The sequence below is a fragment of the Vanessa cardui genome, chromosome Z (assembly GCF_905220365.1).
Source record: "Vanessa cardui chromosome Z, ilVanCard2.1, whole genome shotgun sequence".
Lineage (NCBI taxonomy): Eukaryota > Metazoa > Arthropoda > Insecta > Lepidoptera > Nymphalidae > Vanessa > Vanessa cardui.
The window spans coordinates 16,462,269-16,481,240 of NC_061154.1; the positions used below are offsets into that span (position 1 = coordinate 16,462,269).

At 35.5% G+C, this 18,972-nt stretch overlaps 1 protein-coding gene across 1 annotated transcript in view; it reads right to left on the minus strand.

Moving 5' to 3' along the window:
- Positions 1-7,274: 7,274 nt before the first annotated feature.
- LOC124543274 (protein AF-10) overlaps positions 7,275-18,972 on the minus strand; it is a 35,783-nt gene continuing 24,085 nt past the window's right edge. Inside the window, exons 18-25 of the mRNA XM_047121436.1 lie at positions 15,244-15,386; positions 14,396-14,500; positions 13,695-13,731; positions 11,319-11,499; positions 10,530-10,647; positions 9,230-9,364; positions 8,229-8,344; positions 7,275-7,509 (exon numbers count right to left, since the gene is read on the minus strand). Coding sequence (XP_046977392.1) covers positions 7,474-7,509; positions 8,229-8,344; positions 9,230-9,364; positions 10,530-10,647; positions 11,319-11,499; positions 13,695-13,731; positions 14,396-14,500; positions 15,244-15,386 — 871 coding nt within the window. The 3' untranslated portion in view covers positions 7,275-7,473. The remainder of the gene's footprint in view (positions 7,510-8,228; positions 8,345-9,229; positions 9,365-10,529; positions 10,648-11,318; positions 11,500-13,694; positions 13,732-14,395; positions 14,501-15,243; positions 15,387-18,972) is intronic.

Here is an 18,972-nt window from a genome sequence, read left to right on the forward strand (position 1 = left end):
AGATAAATGTTATATTTTAACCATATCTTATGTCATATTTGTTCAAACAAACATTTTATCACGTGTTAATCAAATCTATATTTTACGTTATAAATGTAATAATAATAAGGTGTATTATAAAATATTAAAAGTCTCCGTATATTTTATTTATCACAAACTAACAAAGTTGACATGCAATAGGAAAACAAATTCAATACAATATTTCACAAATACAATACAAATTATAAGAGAAGCAGTTTGTTCGAAAACAAAGCCCCTGTGAGAAATACTATGACTGTTCGCTTGGCTTGGGGCGGGTCTGGGAATCACCCACATCGACACCTGCGACGTCTCCGACGACAACATCGCCTGCGTATGCGGCGCCTGCAACGCCTCTGACAACAACTCCTCCGCCGTCGCTTGCCACACATCTCTCGAGCCATCCAATTGAGAAATCGAGATCCCTTTCTTTCAAGAAATCCCATCGCTGTTCCGTTCTCCAAAATAGTCGTAACTGTTTGATTCACATCGTTCAGAGCCTCGATTCCTTGTTCCGTGCTGAGATGCTGTACAACGTCGGAGATCGTAGCTCCATCTTTACTCTGTTGAAGATATTTTAGTATAAGCCTCCCAGAATTTATTTTTGGATCTACAACTTCAGTCATTTTTCTTTAAAGTATATTTTTAAATTTCACCATTAATTTTAAATATTATCAATAGATTTACTAGACAGCAGAAATTTAATGTCAAATCGTCTGGGACAGCATATTTGAATTTGAAATAGAATGGATTATTTTTCTGTGACATTTAGACATTCGTTACACTTTGCTAAGGGTAGTAACAGATGTTCCAGCTATATCTTAAGCAGTTAGTAGTTGATATTTTTTCAATGAATATTTCCTCAATAAAAGTAAACTTAAAAAATTTAGAGCCTTAATTAATGTACATCAATAAATATTGTAAAACAAGTGCATATAGCATAGTTATTTATTTAAAAAAAAAACATATTTTTGAAAACCTGTTCAATTTAATTTTCAATGTCTTGAAACCCAATCATAAATATCGCATACATGAAAAACCTAATTTGGCGGCTATGTACATCTGGATTGACATTGAGTCGATATATAAGTATACATATATATGTAGCAACACTGCTTAGAAGAAAATGCATGACGAAAGCTTATAATATAAACAAGTTGCCATAATATCGCCAGTCTAAAGGCGACGGGAGTTTTGGTTTGTAGGGTATAAATAAACAGTTTATATATAAACATTTATTATTCTTCAAAATTCATTTAGTACGGCATCGCGCTTTATCGACATAGCAGAAAAAAACAGTATAGAGCTATTTATTCACGAAGATGCGCCTCTCCGCGTTATATTGATTTTTAGTAAAATAAATCCTAATTTTCATTATTATGAACACAAACTTCACACATTATGCACATCCATAAAAATTTAACGTCTAGGGGGCGCTTAAGTTTGTGAATAAATGTCTATTTTTTAAGCCCATTACACAATGAAAAAATAAGCTATAAGAGATAAGAAATAATGAATAGCACAACAACCAAAACACAATAGGCGATAAGCTACAATATTCAACCAATCACAGCGGTTGAATACCTGCTACTAGTTGCGTCCTGTTATTAGTTTTAAGTCACTTGGTTGAAAAAATGCCCTGCGATTGGCTGGCTATAAGAAATAGGAAACAAATTCCCACCACGATGGAAATCTTATTCTTATTTTTGAATTATGAATTTATTAACGGTTCCTTATCTCTTATTTTTTTCATCGTGTAATGGGCTTTACTTTAGCTAGTTATGGAGACCGAAATTGACAGAACTATGAAAAGATATTAAAAATTTCCTGTAGAACAAAATAATTTTATACTAATTACTTACCCAGAATTTGATGAAATTAAATTCTTTAATACGGCACGAAAAAAATAATAATGGAGGGAGACAAAATTTGTATAAGTTTTAATTTTCAATTTAGCAAGATCTGTGTATTTATTGTTCTTGTTTTATTATCTGTGTTTCTTTTTTATTGTGTTGCAAGTCGCAACAAAATAAAAACAAAAGAGAAATTACCTCAGTAAGATGTATCTTGATTTTTGAAGTTAATATTTTTATATTATATTAAAATGAAGAAGTTCCATCCTCCACCTTTTTAATTATTTATCTTTCTCGTTAAAATATTACTATGATCTTATAAATTCAAAAACCTTTACTACACGTTGCTATAATAAATACATTCGATTATTTTAGACTTCAAAACGATTCACACATACACACACATATATTTAGAAATCGGTAACAACTAGTATTTAATTTAAAAAAAACTACTCTTTAAGACACTTATTAACTTTATTGAAAGTAAAATGGAACTACATAGTTTGGTAATTGACTGCTTGAAGATACATAAATGCATTCAATATTATATAATTACAATTAAATCGTTGTTGAAATATTACAGACAATTATTATTAAAAAACATTTAATCGAGCGAAAAATAAATCCCTCGCATTAAAATACACTTTAGTTTATTGAAACACGAAAGTAGAGAGATACATTTACTGGACACCGGCGATAAAGATATTCTTGTATTTATTTGTGCGGCAGAGTCGGATTTCGCACTTAACTTATACAAACCAAAATATTTTAATCAGTTCAAATTTTACAATATTAAACGTATCGTATAGTATAGTACAGTATCAAATTATGATTAAATACTATAAATATGTTACAATAGGAACAATTGGCGTTTATATTTGGCGAAAACCGACCCTGAGAAGTAACGAGTCTGAACATTGTTTTAAAACAGCTCGAATTTTATCTGTAGAACTAAGTCAATGGCAGATTGTATATTACGATACCTTGCACAAATTATTATCAACACTCACATTGACAATCGTGTTCATTTCACCTGTATGTCATTAAAGTTAAAAGAAATATAAATTATTCATTGTGTTTAAAAATCGCTCATTATCGAGCTCATGTAGAAGATTAAGGAAATGGAAAATTGTACATTACATATATGTCAGTCATTGTGAGTGCATTCAACAATCAGTATAAGACATTCACTTACAAGCCGTGACATTTCACAACTATATATTTGTTAGTTCAGTAACGAATGATAAGAATAAGAATTACAGAATATTATCAACTACAGGCAGTCCTCGACTTACGTCGTTTTAAGTTATTTCCAACAATGTTTTGATACTATTGCTCAAATGTACGTCAATTCATCGATTTCCGGCACAGGAGAATACACTTGCCGCGAGGTCAATGACATAGTAAGAAGAAAAAACAAGGCAATCTAATATTTCTCGACTTATGTCGTTTCGATTTCGAGAACCTAACATGTCATATGTACGAAGACCGCCTGTATGTATGTTCAGCTACATTATATTGGGAACAGGAGTTATTTCGATCGTGTACCGAGAGTAACTCGATAAGGAAACATCTAAGAATAAAAATAGTACTAATGTTTGTTAAAAAATTTTCTTTACGTTACATTGTTATTATGAGAATATTTGAATATCACTTCTATGCGTCTTGTAAGTGAACACAGGTATCGAATATCTGAAAATATTTTATTTTTCGTTCTTTAGATAATTCTAACTTCCCTGCAGATTATATTGATTATCATAACAGTGATAAAAAATAAGTTAAAATCGATAATTAAAAGTCAAGGAAGATCTTAAACTACGTCACAGAGAGGGTTACAAATGGTGTCACAGAACACGTAAAATGGAAGCTGTGATGACATAACAATTTCTGTATCTACTATAATATAGTGGTGTTAAACTTGAACAGATACCACTTCCATTATAATTTGTTCTGTGATTAATGATTAATTGTAATTAATGAAATAGACTGAACGCGCTGTACATAACTGACATAGGATTTTTGCTTTGGACTCCATATAAAAACGAATCGAGTATTGAAAATGCAATTTTTCCACTCGAGTGTAATACTCAAAGATTACTTTAGTGATGTTGCTTTAACATTAGTCAACAGTTACGTAATGCGCGTCAGTTTTTAATAATCGACTGAGATCATGAATACTGTAATCTTACAACTAACAATTAATTTATTAACGTACCGACCTAAACACAGACCATTCAGGACTACGATCTAGTGAATAGTTTAAGCGGCAACCGTTAAACACGCTATCACATCTGTTAATTACTTTACATAACTATCTCTGAGCATACGACCCTGTCACAATGTGTTAGTTCCCGATCCGAGGGAGGATCGTCTATTATGAAACTAAATAATTCTTTAGAAAAAGTTTTCAAAGACTATTTCATGTTTTATCTTATTTTAATTGTAATTAGAAGCGTATTTCAAGTTCATAATTGGTCCGGGCTATACTGTCCAAGTATAGCGAAATTTTATTTTACATAGTGATTATTTATATGATTTATATAATCTGTTTATAGATCCGCCTCGGAACATTAACGGTTACCGCTTTGCTTATAGATTACCCATAAATTATCTAGAAATATAACACGTCCATAAATCGCGATACGTCAGAATATAATAAAAGAGATGAGTTAAAAATATTCATACCGAATCGGTAAGTTCAATAACGTCGAAATACGTAAAATTTTTAAAAAATTCCATAACACAATTTTACAAAAAAAAAAAAAAACATTTAGCCATTACATTGAAAAAATTTACATCTACCATCATATCAATCGAAATAAAATCGATACCTTTAAAAACGAACATCGATTAGAATAAAAAAACGATTTTAAATAACAAAAGAGAAACCTTATAGAATCGATTATTTTAAAATGAGACATCAATTAATTTCGGAAGGAAACGACGAAGGGGACACTTTATAGATTCGCTAATCGTATAATAATACTAAAACATCGATCAATGAGATGAAAAAACATTTAAAATGAACACGTAACATCGACACTGCTTGAACATAGACAACACTTAAGACATCAATGACAACGTTCATATAACACAGGGTTTGTATTTATGCGTATTTGTATACGTTTGTCAGATGATCGGACGCCATTTTGTCATCGTTGTATTTGAAAGGCAATCCCGTTCAGGGATTTTAGATCTGTCAATGGAGGATTACGTTTAGATAATATGTCCGCACCGTAATTGTCTAAGCGTAGATCTCGAAGAAAGTTACGAAACTAAGATAACCGACATTAGTGTCACAATTCTTGAACGACATTTAGGGAGTTATATCCCTTTAAGGGAGCAGTTAGGAAGATCGATGACCTCTGGGGTTTTATTTGAAGTTATGGTTTATCATTGAACGAAGACCATGTACGTAAAGATCTTCATTTAAAACATTTTAAGGACGAGTATAAAATACGCACAAATGTAAACAAGCTCCGATAATGGTTTACAATAACATCGAAGTGGGAACAGGTTTACAACAGCGAAGGCATTGACGAGCGTCTCTGCGATTCCAATTATAATCTGCGCCCACATAATGGATCCTGGTGACATCAAAACATTCAGATTTATAAGGACACATATTAACAAATAAACATCACTAATCGAAAACCTTATGTTAAACCAATTCCAATCAACGCCGGATGTGACCGTTCCGTAGCGATCCGATTTCGCCTGCGAACGTATCGTTTCAGCTTTCATTGAAACTAACGATCGAGTGACACTGAGTAACTGATCACAACGAATCCCAAATAAAGACGTAGTAACCTTCGAGGTTAAATGATATTCTGAGAATACGATATGGACCGATGTTGTAATCGGTCCGACAACGCCCCTCTGCCCACGTGTACAACGGATATCCGCTCTGAGGGTCCACAACGTGACTTAGACCGCTCCAGCATTATCGCTGTCGCTAGCATTCGTAAATTCCGAGATATAATTATTCCGTCAGGTGCCGAGTATTTGCTTCGTGATGCAATAATCCTCTTGTCATAATCTGTATTACTGTAAAGTCCGTGCTGTTTAAATCGTTTCGTATTTCGTGTCTTATATTCTAATAATATATTTATGTAAACGCTATCATTACAATAACTTTTAGATATAAGATTTCTTTGGATATTACTATTTGAAAATGTTTACCGGGTAAATTAAATGAATTACAATTAACTACTACCGAAAATATAACCATCGCTGATCTAAAACAAAATTAATGAACGTTTTTAATCAAATCAATCAACTAAATTGTAATTTACCCCCTAAACTGTAGTCTAGAACTTCGACCCGGAGGTCTATTCACTAATACCTAAGTGCTTATTTACTATATAACTACAATATATAAGCTAGACTTTGTGAACATATCACGTTGAAGGATGGAGGCCGATATATAATTCGATCGAGTTTTGTTCAATATTTATCAATTTCAATTCAAAAATATTTTCCAATTACGTTATAGTTAATTACACAAATATATGTATAAAAAAGTTTATTAATACAATCGTTTCATGATTTCCGAACAATTAAGCAGCCATCTAAACTATATGTATAGTTTAAACTCTGGCGGCGTGGTTAGTTAAAACAGTACACATTTCGTTGTGCCGAAACTTGCTTAAGTGATTTAATACCCAATCACGAGCCGTTATAGACCAATCTTATTATTTTTTACACATTACACGGTATTATTTAATCATATATACTGGACATATGAGCCTCCATCTTAATCTAGTCTTGTTTCAATTAACCTAAATGAACAGGAAGACCTGTTACCTGCGCACGTCGACAGATGACCTTGAAACGACCACCATCGTTTACAATACCTGCCCCATAGACTCAGCGGTAATCCTAAACCTATGTGAGACAATATTTACAATCAGTTAAAATTATATATTTACAGGATGGGTATGATTTTATGATGAATATTGCAATAGTCGTAATTAAATATCGACTTTTATCAATGAGTCGAGAAATCACTCGTGATCGACGCTATATATCTTCTCGATTTTAAGATTACAATCGTCGTAGATACGTTCGCTTCTCATTTCATCTGAACGGGATAATAAATGATGGTGATTATCTAAATCTAAGCTGATGTCGATGGGGAAGACGTAGTCCGCACATAAGTACAACACACAAGCTACACTTATGTGCGTACGAATCATTGCAGATACAAAATAGACATACAAACATATACGCTGTATAACTTAAAACCAATTTCGATTTCGTCTTTTAAACAACTAATAGGTCTTCGGAATCCGGCCTATAGCACTGTCCAGTCGGTTCCAATGCGGAAATATTTTAAACAAAGCATAACTAATGTTGGTTGGAGGTGGGGAATCCGGCTTATACCACTGTCCAGTCGGTTCCGATGCGGAAATATTTTAAACAAAACTAATGTTGGCTCTAGGTGGTGAGTGGCAGGTCGCACGTCTTCGGTGATGGTCGAGCGTGTTGTTTAGTGATCGTAGTTGAGAATGGCGTCGATGGAGAAATCACGTCGACGGCGCTGTTCGAGCATGATGAACGTTTGTACGGTGTCCTCGGCGCGCCCGCCGTCCCTCTCATTTCAGCTGGGCTTCTGTTGCACTTCGCGCATAATCAGCTGGAAACACGAAAACACGAACGTTATAAACCTAACCCGAATAACAAGAAGAGCAAAGAGCTAATCACACGCACATTGCTAACATTATAAACTTAATCCGACTAACAACAAGAGCAAAGAGCTAATCACACGCACGTCGGAACACGATACAATTTGCTAATTTATGGAACATGTTTTTTTACTGTTATAGCATATGGGACATGTGATGGTATGTGGTGCCAATGCGCCACCAACCTTGGGAATTAAGATGTTATGTCAAATCAAAATAAACTTTATTCAAGTTTTTTAAAAGCACTTTTGAATCGTCATTTTACAATTAAGTGAAGCTACCACCGGTTCGGAAAGTAGTTTCCACCGAGAAGAACCGGCAAGAAACTCAATAGTTACTCTTTTTTAACATTTAAAAAATACAGAATCATTTTAGTTAAATACAATTATTTAAAATAATATAATATATAGCATATATACACAGCAAGATAGTAAGAGTCTGTAATGTTTTGCCATTTTCAGAATTAATGTTAATTTCAGAATTTATGAAATCAAATTTTTAATGTGGGAATATAAGCAAAGATACCTGACCCGATTTGAAAAATAATACATACAGCAAAGCAGTCATTCAATTACCCCAAATTTAACCCAATCAATCTAGTTGGTCGAAAACTGAACTGAAATACAATTTTGAGTTTTGAGTTTTGAGTTTACAGCTATGAATAAATTACCTGATGGGGTCGGTCAGATGTGATGGTCTCGTTGGGGCGTACGGTGCCAGGTGGTGCGCGTGGGGGGGCGCCGTTCTCACGCGGACAGCGCGAACTCTCGCCGGGACCTGCCACCACTGAAACGTAACGGTCGCTTAGCACAATCACGTGACGATGGTCAGTGACACACATTGGAAAGTACATATGTTCCTAATATTTTTGTATCGATTGTGAAAACTGAAACTTTATTGGCGATCATTTGTACATCAAACACTAACTAAAATACTTTTATTTTTTTCAATATGGTCACTTTTGAAGTATTTTTTTTTTTATCTAATATTTATTAAATTTCTAATGTTTATATGAAACCAGCTGATTCTTCCTAAGCTTCTAACTATCAGTTAATCTACTAACCTTTAGACTATTCTACTGTATACATACATATAGTTAGTTGTACATACAAAAGCGTGGAGATAGTGTACGGTGTTAATAACACTATGCGTATTAAAACAAAAAAAAATATATACAAGCTTACAGTTATAAAGGCATATTTACTTTACCGGCAGTCGTTGGTCAAATACGTGCTCCAGTGAGCGAATGACTCACCGGCGGTCATAAATATACAAGCTTACAGTTAGAAGGGCATATTTACTTTACCGGCAGTCGTTGCTCAAAGTCGAGAGTCGAGATGGCCCAGTGGTTAGAACGCGTGCATCTTAACCGATGATTGCGGGTTCAAACCCAGGCAAGCACCGCTGATTCATGTGCTTAATTTGTCTTTATAATTCATCTCGTGCTCAGCGGTGAAGGAAAACATCGTGAGGAAACCTGCATGTGACAAATTCCATAGAAATTCTGCCACATGTGCATTCCACCAACCCGCATTGGAACAGCGTGGTGGAATATGTTCCAAACCTTCTCCTCGAGGGGAGAGGAGGCCTTTAGCCCAGCAGTGGGAATTTACAGGCTGTTGTTGTTGTTGTTGTTGCTCAAATACGTGCTCCATTGAGCGAATGACTCACCGGCGGTCAGCGGTATCGCAAGTCGCGCGTTTACCGCTAGCAAGTGGTCGCGACGCTGGAGCAAGTTGCCGACGTGCTCTTCGAGACGCACGTTTTCCGTGCGCAACTGGTGCAGGCACGAGAGTAGGGACGCTACTGTTCCAAAACGAAATACATAAAACAAAAGTTCGATACACACTGTTATATCGTATACTCGTTATATACATACATAATGGATTCTACCTAAGGTGTTTTGTAGGATTATCAACGACATAACCCTACTTCTCATTTAGTTTTATCCATGGATGGTGGTGTGATTAAGAATCAGTGTCAGACAATATCGAAGTAAGACACATTGTGTTGTAACTACTCATACTTATGTCTTGATGTGTACAATGGTGCACATAAATGCAAATGATACTTGTCTATGTCTTGATGTGTACAATGGTACACATCAAGACATAGACAAATGGATATGGATGAATTAACGGTATTATCAAAATGACGACGACTATTACAATGTTCAAGGAGCGAAAAGTAACGATAACAATTTTATAATACTATATTTTATAATCTTATGTAAAACAGAGAGAGAGATATATATATGTGTTGCTGGGAATAGTATCTGAAGAATACGGTGGAACAAATTCGCTTCACGAATAGAATATTTTTTTGCGCCGCATTTAGCTGAGAACACAGAGATCTCATATGAATGCATCATACGAGATCCTTGTAACCTTATCTAGCTGATACGCTCTGATCAGGTAACGATAGACGCTTCGTCTTTTACGATGCTCGTCTTCTGTGGATGTTCTGCTGAGTTTAAACTCCTGGCGTTTGATGAGGACTATGATCTCGTTTTTTATTACATCCATCAGTTTCGCATTGGAGTGAAACTTTTTCCAAAACCATGGAGATAAATGGAACGCAAGAAAATACCATATTCCATTTGTAAAAAACTAAAGTTAAAGTCCCATTGCCGAGATAATTCCACCTCTCATATTGAGATATTAGGTTAAGGGGTAATGTTAAAAATATCTAGAAATGAAAACGATTTACTGAGTAAGTTATCGTGTTAACAATCCTTATTGATGATGTATCACGGGCAGATGATCAATTTAGAATTTAGTCGATCACCACTTTATTAGCTAAGCATTTCAAAAGTTGGCAAAAATCTTATTTCACTTGTCCGGAATCGTCCAAAGATTTTGAAAACTTTATCGTTCAATTATTATATATTTGCCTAATTATATATTTACGTATTTGTATGTATATGTAGTTTAATATACAGTGTGTATAGTTTGTTAAGAGTAGGACTTACTATCAAAGTGCTGCGCTTGTTCCATGAGGAATTGTGATCCTTGCTCCCATTGCCGCTCCAGTAACTGGTCGAGGCTCTGTGCGCTGGACGTGCCCCGTATACCACTCGCACTCGTGCTCTGGATACGAAAGTTTGTGTGACAACAAAATATAACGCATATAAATACAAACATATAAAATTTCAGTAGTGATTTTTCTATAGAGTTTTCTGTCATTTTCGATTTTTACATCTTCTAATTTCATTCAGAAAAAATTCCGAGGACAAAAACGATGCATAATGTCCTTAATGTCTCTTTCTTGGCAAATATTTTTCGACATCGCCAAGTTTGCAGCATTATACACTTGCCCATTTTTTTAATGTACTACATTTAGTTTCATTATACAATAATGGAAATGATAGAGGAGCTTGGAGTTAATGTTCGTCGGTGTTCATACAGGACACGTAAATATCTACACAAATATCTTCCTTAATTGATCGTGAAGCTTTAGATAGACTACCAATGATTGGTTTGAAGAATGCTTGAGCTCATGTAACTACAGGCACACATATCATCTTAGTTCCCAAAGTTGATAGCGCCGCTATCAATTTAAGAAACGGTTAATAATTTTTAGATCGTTATGTTAACAGATACTAAAGTTTATATGTACTTTATTGCCTTTAGAAAATTGGACTGACAAATGGGCAAATGCTTAGGTATGGCTGTTTAAATCTAACACATATGGTGAGTGTAAAAGTGTAAGTAACTTTTGAAAGATAGATGGGGGTTTGAGGGGAGGGTGTGTTACTCACGGGGGTAGCCTTGTTGATGAGCGGTGGTGGTACGAGCACATCGGGCCCACCGGGCGCATTGGAGCCAACTGCGTGTGCGGCCAACTCTGCACTAAGTTGTTCCTGCAAGCGTTGGGCAGCCCCACTCTCCGGGTTGAGCTCATTGCCCAACATGTGTGGCGCTGTGCAGCTGGCGCCAACTCTACGAAACGAGTAATGCCACATTGATTATGATGGACTCGTTTGTCTAGCAGCTTGATGTATGGCTGCAGAAACCGAGGTCCTGGATTCAAACCCAGGTCTGATCGATAAATTTTTGGGTCTTCTATGAAACCCGAAGTTGGAAGCGTGTACACTCCCGGTCTTTGAAAATATCGTAAAGCTGTCGGTGCTGCAACTGTCCCATCGGGTTATCAGATTGATAGAATTGTGGGCATCTGTGTTTGCAAACACACTTGTGCACCAATTCAGAGCCGATTCTTCTTGATTATAGATTTATTATTTATGATATAACCGGTGGTAGCTTAACTAAATATAAAGCTAACTATTCAATAATGTTCGGCACAACGATAAAAGTTTTTTTATAACTGTAATTATATACATAATATAATGCTAAAATATTATAATAAAAACCTATTAAACCCGGCTCTTATAATCTGTACTGAATGATAACTTTAAACAATACGATACGATAGGATATAAACAATTAATATTTTGTCAATTAGCTGTACTCAAGTATATTAGAAACTTTACCCTTAGTAGCTATCAATTTTCATGAAAGCAACCGCCTCGACTTCAATAATAAAAAACAAAGTTAATTGGTTTAAAGTTTGTATATGTTAATAAGTATATAAACTAAGGATTATTGCCATTAAAAATAAATTAATAACACAAATCAGTACAAACGTTGGCTCAGCAATGGTATCGGTATATATATAAGCCTAGCCTGCATTGTACAGAAGTACAGGATGTACTTCCTGGAAAGTTATGAAATTCGAGATGGCCCAGTGGTTAGAACGCGTGCATCTTAATTATTAACCGATGACAGCGGTGCTTGCCTGGGTTTGAACCAAGCCACCACCGATGATTGCGGGTTCAAACCCAGGCAACACCGCTGATTGATGAGGAGAAGGTTTGGAACATATTCCACTACGCTGTTTCAATGCGGGTTGGTGTAATACACATGTGGCAGAATTTCTATGAAATTTGTCACATGCAGGTTTCCTTCACCGCTGAGCACGAGATGAATTATAAAGACAAATTAAGCACATGAATCAGCGGTGCTTGGTTCAAACCCAGGCAAGGACCGCTGTCATCGGTTAAGAATTAAGATGCACGCGTTCTAACCACTGGGCCAACTCGACTATCTCTTACGTGAGATTGATTCGCTCGTCTGATTTTTCTTGTACTTTAAATAACTTTTGTAATACATTTTAATGTTACGATTTATAGCCTTAATGACACAAACTTAAGATACATCTTTAAAACATTTGATGTGCTTCAATGGCAAACTCGTTTTACGTTTTCTGATGGGTTGAAATCTCCAAATCGATTAAAGTATTTTTATTGGTTATTTAAGTAACTTATATTACGTCTTGTTGTGTTTCGAGTTAACACATAGTAGTCGTAAATTTGAATAATATCACTTGTATACCATTGGCCTTAGCCGACTATCGAGTGTTGAGTATTTAATAAAGTAAAATAACAGCCTATACATTTCCCACTGCTGAGATAAGGCCTTCTCTTCCTTTAAGGCGGGGGTTTGGAACATATTCCACCAAGCTGTTCCAATGCGGGTTGGTGGAATACACATGTGGCAGAATTTTTGAATGAAATTTGTCACATGCAGGTTTCCTCACGATGTTTTCCTTCACCGCCGAGCACGAGATGAATTATAAGGACAAATTAAGCACATGAATCAGCAGTGCTTGCCTGGGTCTGAAACCGCAATCATCGGTTAAGATGCACGCGTTCAAACCACTGTACCATCTTAACTCTTAAGGTATTTAATATAACTTCTGTGCATTCACTGACTCACTACATCTCAGTACAAGGACAATATCGTCGAGGGCAGCCTTCATAAACGCAACTAAACTGGCTACAGGGTGACAGGAATAATGCGTACCCGTGTGGGTATCCACGCACCAATTATTTTAACATCAAATACCAACGTTCTATATTCTTGTGTTTAAGTTTGTAGAGAAATGAGCCAGTGTATTTACTGGCAGGGAAATAACACCTTAGGGTTTAAGTTTGGCAACGTTTTAACAAAGCAAGGAGTCGTTAATACTTCTTGTTTGTCTGTCTATAATGATTGCGTCACAAATCAAAGCGAATATTTAAATTTCGTCAATTTACGAAATAACGCTTTTTAATCAATATTAATATATCACTCACTTGTTTTCGAGCTTGGGTTTCAGCGGACGCTCCGAACCTAGAAAATAAAATAACACGATAATTTTCACGACAACGTGATTTCAATCGATCGTTATATCATTAAAAAGATCTCATTTTTATATAAAAGTAAACTTGAATTGTATATACTGGACAAGCTTCAAGTATTTTAAGATATTTCATATACATTTTGACGGTATCATATTGTAATCAATTTTCGAAGGGAGTCTATTGAGCTGCTTTATTAGCGAATGAAATTTTTCATGAATCATTATATAATTTTAAATTTTATCATTTTTAATAATAGTTACTGAACATTCTATATAGTGGACAAGCTTCTAGAGTATTTTAAGATAAATAAATAAATAGGAGACACCACATACATTACACCCAGACCCAAGACAACATAGAAAAGTAATGATAATCTACATCGACTTGGCCGGGAATCGAACCCGAGACCTCGAAGTGGCGGACCCATGAAAACCAGTGTACACACCACTCGACCAGAGGTCGTCGATATTTCCAATACATGGTATATTTTAATCAATTATAGAATGGGGTCTACTGAGCTGCTTGATTAACGAATGATTTATTTTCCAACAAGCTAGATGTACCAACGGCTTTATCCACAAGCAATTATTTTGTAACAAAAATCAGTTTAATAATAATTAGTATAATAGGTCGAGTTAAAAAATGTTACGTACTCGGAGAGCTGGGAGGCGAGTCTTTGATAATTTCTTGGTATATCGGAGGCGGCGTCGGCTGCGGCGGACGGCGGACACTTGCGAGGTTTTGAGCTGTGGCTGTTTCTATAAGAACAAGTGACAGGTGCGAATAAACTTACGACTACGAACAACAACCCAACAGGGACCTCGTAAAGCTAAGAACACTGACCACATTTAATAGGACATTACAAAAAGAAAAGTAAAACGTAAAGACGTGTGCCCTCAACTTGGACGGTTATTCATAACCTCCGTATAGTACGACACAACTTAGATGTCGCATCGGCAAAATTCGTAAAACCGATCACATCCGAATTGAGTACGCTATCCCAAATTATCAATATCTATTTCTCATGCGAATATGATCTTTGCACAAACGCAATAACTTGTAATATCATTTGACCTAATATATTCGTCAATTTGACGCGTCGATTTATATTCAGTTGCTTTCTCTGTCGCGTGAATCTATAGCGACGAATAGCGTCTAATGGCGCGATAGGGAGCTATTTCTATTGGTCGTGTAAATCGGCAGTAATCGGTTTTAATTTCATTCCATTGCATTTTCCGATGCTACATCTAATTTGTGTCCTACTATATGTCGCTCATGCAGCACACGGTTTCGGAACCGTGGTACACTATCTCCACGCTACAGCGTCACGTCATCGATGACGGACGATATGCCGCCAAACAATAAACACTAACATACAACACATATAATCTCGAGTTCTAGACTCGAATGCGTAAGTCAAGTAATTCGGGTAACAATACATCGAACATCGATTACGAAACATTCATCAAAGGTACCCCATCACCGACTGTTTTATACTCACGCATGGTTGGCACCGAATTGGCCATGGAGACCACGGATGTGGCCATAGCCGCGCGCTTCTTGTTCCTGATACCCGCTGGCGGCATTTGGCCCAAGTTGACGCCAACGCTGGCGTCTTTACTCGACCCGGCCATACCGCTTACGCTGCAGACAATTAAGGCAAACATTTATTAGTTATTCCTCAACTCAAAAACAAATGGCTCAAACCTCGAAATAGATATCGCTTTGCTTACAAATCAAAGATTATATTATAATAAATTGTAAAGAATCAAATGGGGACTGATCGTTATTACGTCTACATTACTCAAAACATCAAAGAATAAATTCGCCAGACCCAGCCACGATGGAACACTAAAAAAGCCAGGAAATGTACCCAATATCGTGTAAATATTATATCTTTACCATTGTTTCTGCTTTCCCGTCATTTAAACGACATTTCCTTAAGCTCGTCTCGTCGGCGAGTCGAACTCAATCAAAATACCCAATGAAGAAACACAAGACAATCTCCTGACTGGGGGATGTCGGCCACGTGAGCAACGTGACGGGTGAGTGAAAAACAATTTCATCCGAAGCAAATCGGTGACACCCCCGGCATTTATTTTTACGCGCTGTCCGAGACGTCAATTGAAGTTACGAAATAAGTTATATTTGATTGGACGGCCATTTTGAATTTACATCAAAGTTGATTGTACTTAAAATTTATATGTCCCTGTTAGTTACGCAGACGTGAAATATATTTAATCAAATATATTAAAATATATTTAATTTATCTTTATCTAGAGTCGAGATGGCCCAGTAGTTAGAACCCGTGCATCTTAACCGTTGATTGCGGGTTCAAACCCAGACAAGCACCGCTGATTCATGTGCTTAATTTGTCTTTATAATTCATCTCGTGCTCAGCGGTGAAGGAAAACATCGTGAGGAAACCTGCATGTGACAAATTTCATAGAAATTCTGCCACATGTGTATTCCACCAACCCGCATTGGAATAGCGTGGTGGAATATGTTCCAAATCTTATTAATTTCGGGATATTTACCATGTTGTTTATTTTCGTTATGTTCAGTCTCGTGAACAAGACATTCGTAGACAATGTCGAAATATCGAGCTCCACCGAACAAAAATAAAAAACATGGTAAATTTCCCGAAATTAATAACTTTAGTAATAAAAATAACCATGTTAATTTAAAATCCTATATGTTCCAAACCTTCTCCTCAAAGGGAGAGGAAGCCTTTAGCCCAGCAGTGGGATACAGGCTGTTGTTGTTGTATAATAAATATCTTTAATTTATCTTAAAGTTCAGAGTATCATAGTTTTAATAATTACTAACAGAATAGTGCATGCCAACAGTAAATTTACACCCGTGTATAATTTATATCAGGTAGTCTTAGTATTTCAGTGTGTTTGTGTAGATTACAATAAAAATCAGCCATACTTCATCCTACAATTCATGCACTATTTTTTAAACATTAGGGTATTTATATTAAAACAGCATTGTCAGAATATCTGCCCAGAAGAACTTGTAAAATTATCTTTTTACTTGAATAGCAACTCTTGGCATAGCATATACTGCAATAATACTAGCTGAATATTATCTTATATATTCTTTTATCGATATTTTCGAATGACTACAGACTTGATAACATTCGGTACGAGGAAAACGAAAGACAAGGATTTTTTTTATGGTATAGGTTGGCGGACGAGCATATGTGCCATATGATGGTAAGTGGTCACCATCACCCATAGACAATGACGCTGTAAGAAACATCAACCACTCCTTACATCGCCAATGCGCCACCAACCTTGGGAACCAAGATGTTATGTCCCTTGTTCCTGTAGTTACACTGGCTCACTCACCCTTCAAACCGGAACACAACAATACCGAATACTGTTATTTGGCGGAAGAATAACCGATGAGTGGGTGGTACCTACCCAGACGAGCCAGCACAAAGCTCTACCACCAAGTATACTCTCAGGATGACATTTTAATATCAACAACGACATCATAAATGATGTTTAATCAAACGAGACAGCGAGAAAAGTCGCCAAGTCTTAATACAAGCTACCTTAAGTTACGATTTAAATAAAATAGCTAAAAGACTTTATTACTTTAAGTTAATTAAATTGAATCGACATGCTAAACTATTGCATTTAACGTATAACTCCTCAGATTTTACATTCTACCGCAAAACTGCAATATTAATAGTATTATTGCGTTCGATTCAAAGGATGAAAGAGCCAGTGTAACAGAATAGGTAACTTCCAAGGTTGGTGGCACATTGTCCATATAAGGCGTGATTATTATATCTTACAATGCTAATGGCCATCTACTTACCACCAAGTGGTACATTTGACTGTCCTATATTATAAAAAGGAGACGATCACTATCCCTATATATTGATACACTGCTTTATCAATATTTTAAGATTATTATTATATAACATTCTTGCCACTGTTCCAAGCGGTCAAGATAAAACTATATAAATATATACATTTAAGGATTTAATATTAATAATAATTCATTATTAGTCTGCAAAACAGAGACTATTGCAATTTCAATGACTTTTCTTTTAAATAATGTACAATTTAAATTAGCCGTATTAAATTTTCAATAATATTTCCTTCGAATGATTATTACACGATATAGCTATCTCTAGTAGACGAGGTTACGGGTAAAAGAAATAGGTCCCACGGTGCGTAGAGCGCTGCTAATGTATTGGTTACGTAAATATTGTGACCCTGTCTCAGAACAATAACTACGTGTGTCGATGGAGGAATATTTAACTTTACAATTATTAACTATGACACTCTTCGCTCGTGGGATATTTTGGATATGGCAGAATGAGACGGATATATCGGTCTCAGTGTCGTTTTCAATAATAAATTATTAGAATGATCACTTTTCCGCAAACTAATAAATATATGTATACCTGAATTTCTTATAAACTGTAACTTTCGCTTAAGTATTGTATTCAATGTCATAAAATAAAAAAAAAATCGCAGTGCACTAATAAATTATTAATATTTTCATCATTAAAACAATAATAACATAAAGTAACGCTCCTTGACGTATTTTATTCCAACAACAAAGATACTACTGATATTTATGGAACAGGTTGGCAAATGAGCATATTTGCCACCTGATGGTAAGTGGTCACCATCACCCATAGACAATGACGCTGTAAGAAATATTAACTATTCCTTACGTCGTCAATGCGCCAACAGCCTTGGGAACTAAGATGCTAGGTCCCTTGTGCCTGTAGTTACACTGGCTCACTCACCCTTCAAATCGGAACAACAATACTGAGTACTGTTTTTTAGCGGTAAAATATCTGATGAGCGGTGGTACCTACCCAGGAGTACTTGCACAAAGCCCTACCACCAAGTCTAATAATTAAATAAAATAAAAGTTTGTTCATGTGAATGAAATAAAATGTTATATCATATTGCTTCTACTTATTGACATCGCTGTTGCAATTCGCAAAATCACACAATAAATATCTCGTATTCTATTAATAATATGTACTAAAATTATTACGAATAGATTCAAAGTCTCAATTTACTCATATATTAAAATTATTATTATATAAACCATGATTAGCAAATTACATCAACCCAAAGAAAATAAACAAATTAACTTGAATTACTGTTCAAAGAAAAAAATAATTTAATGCACTCATTAGAACATCAATTGAATTTTCTTAGAAGATTATTATGTAATCAAATAATAA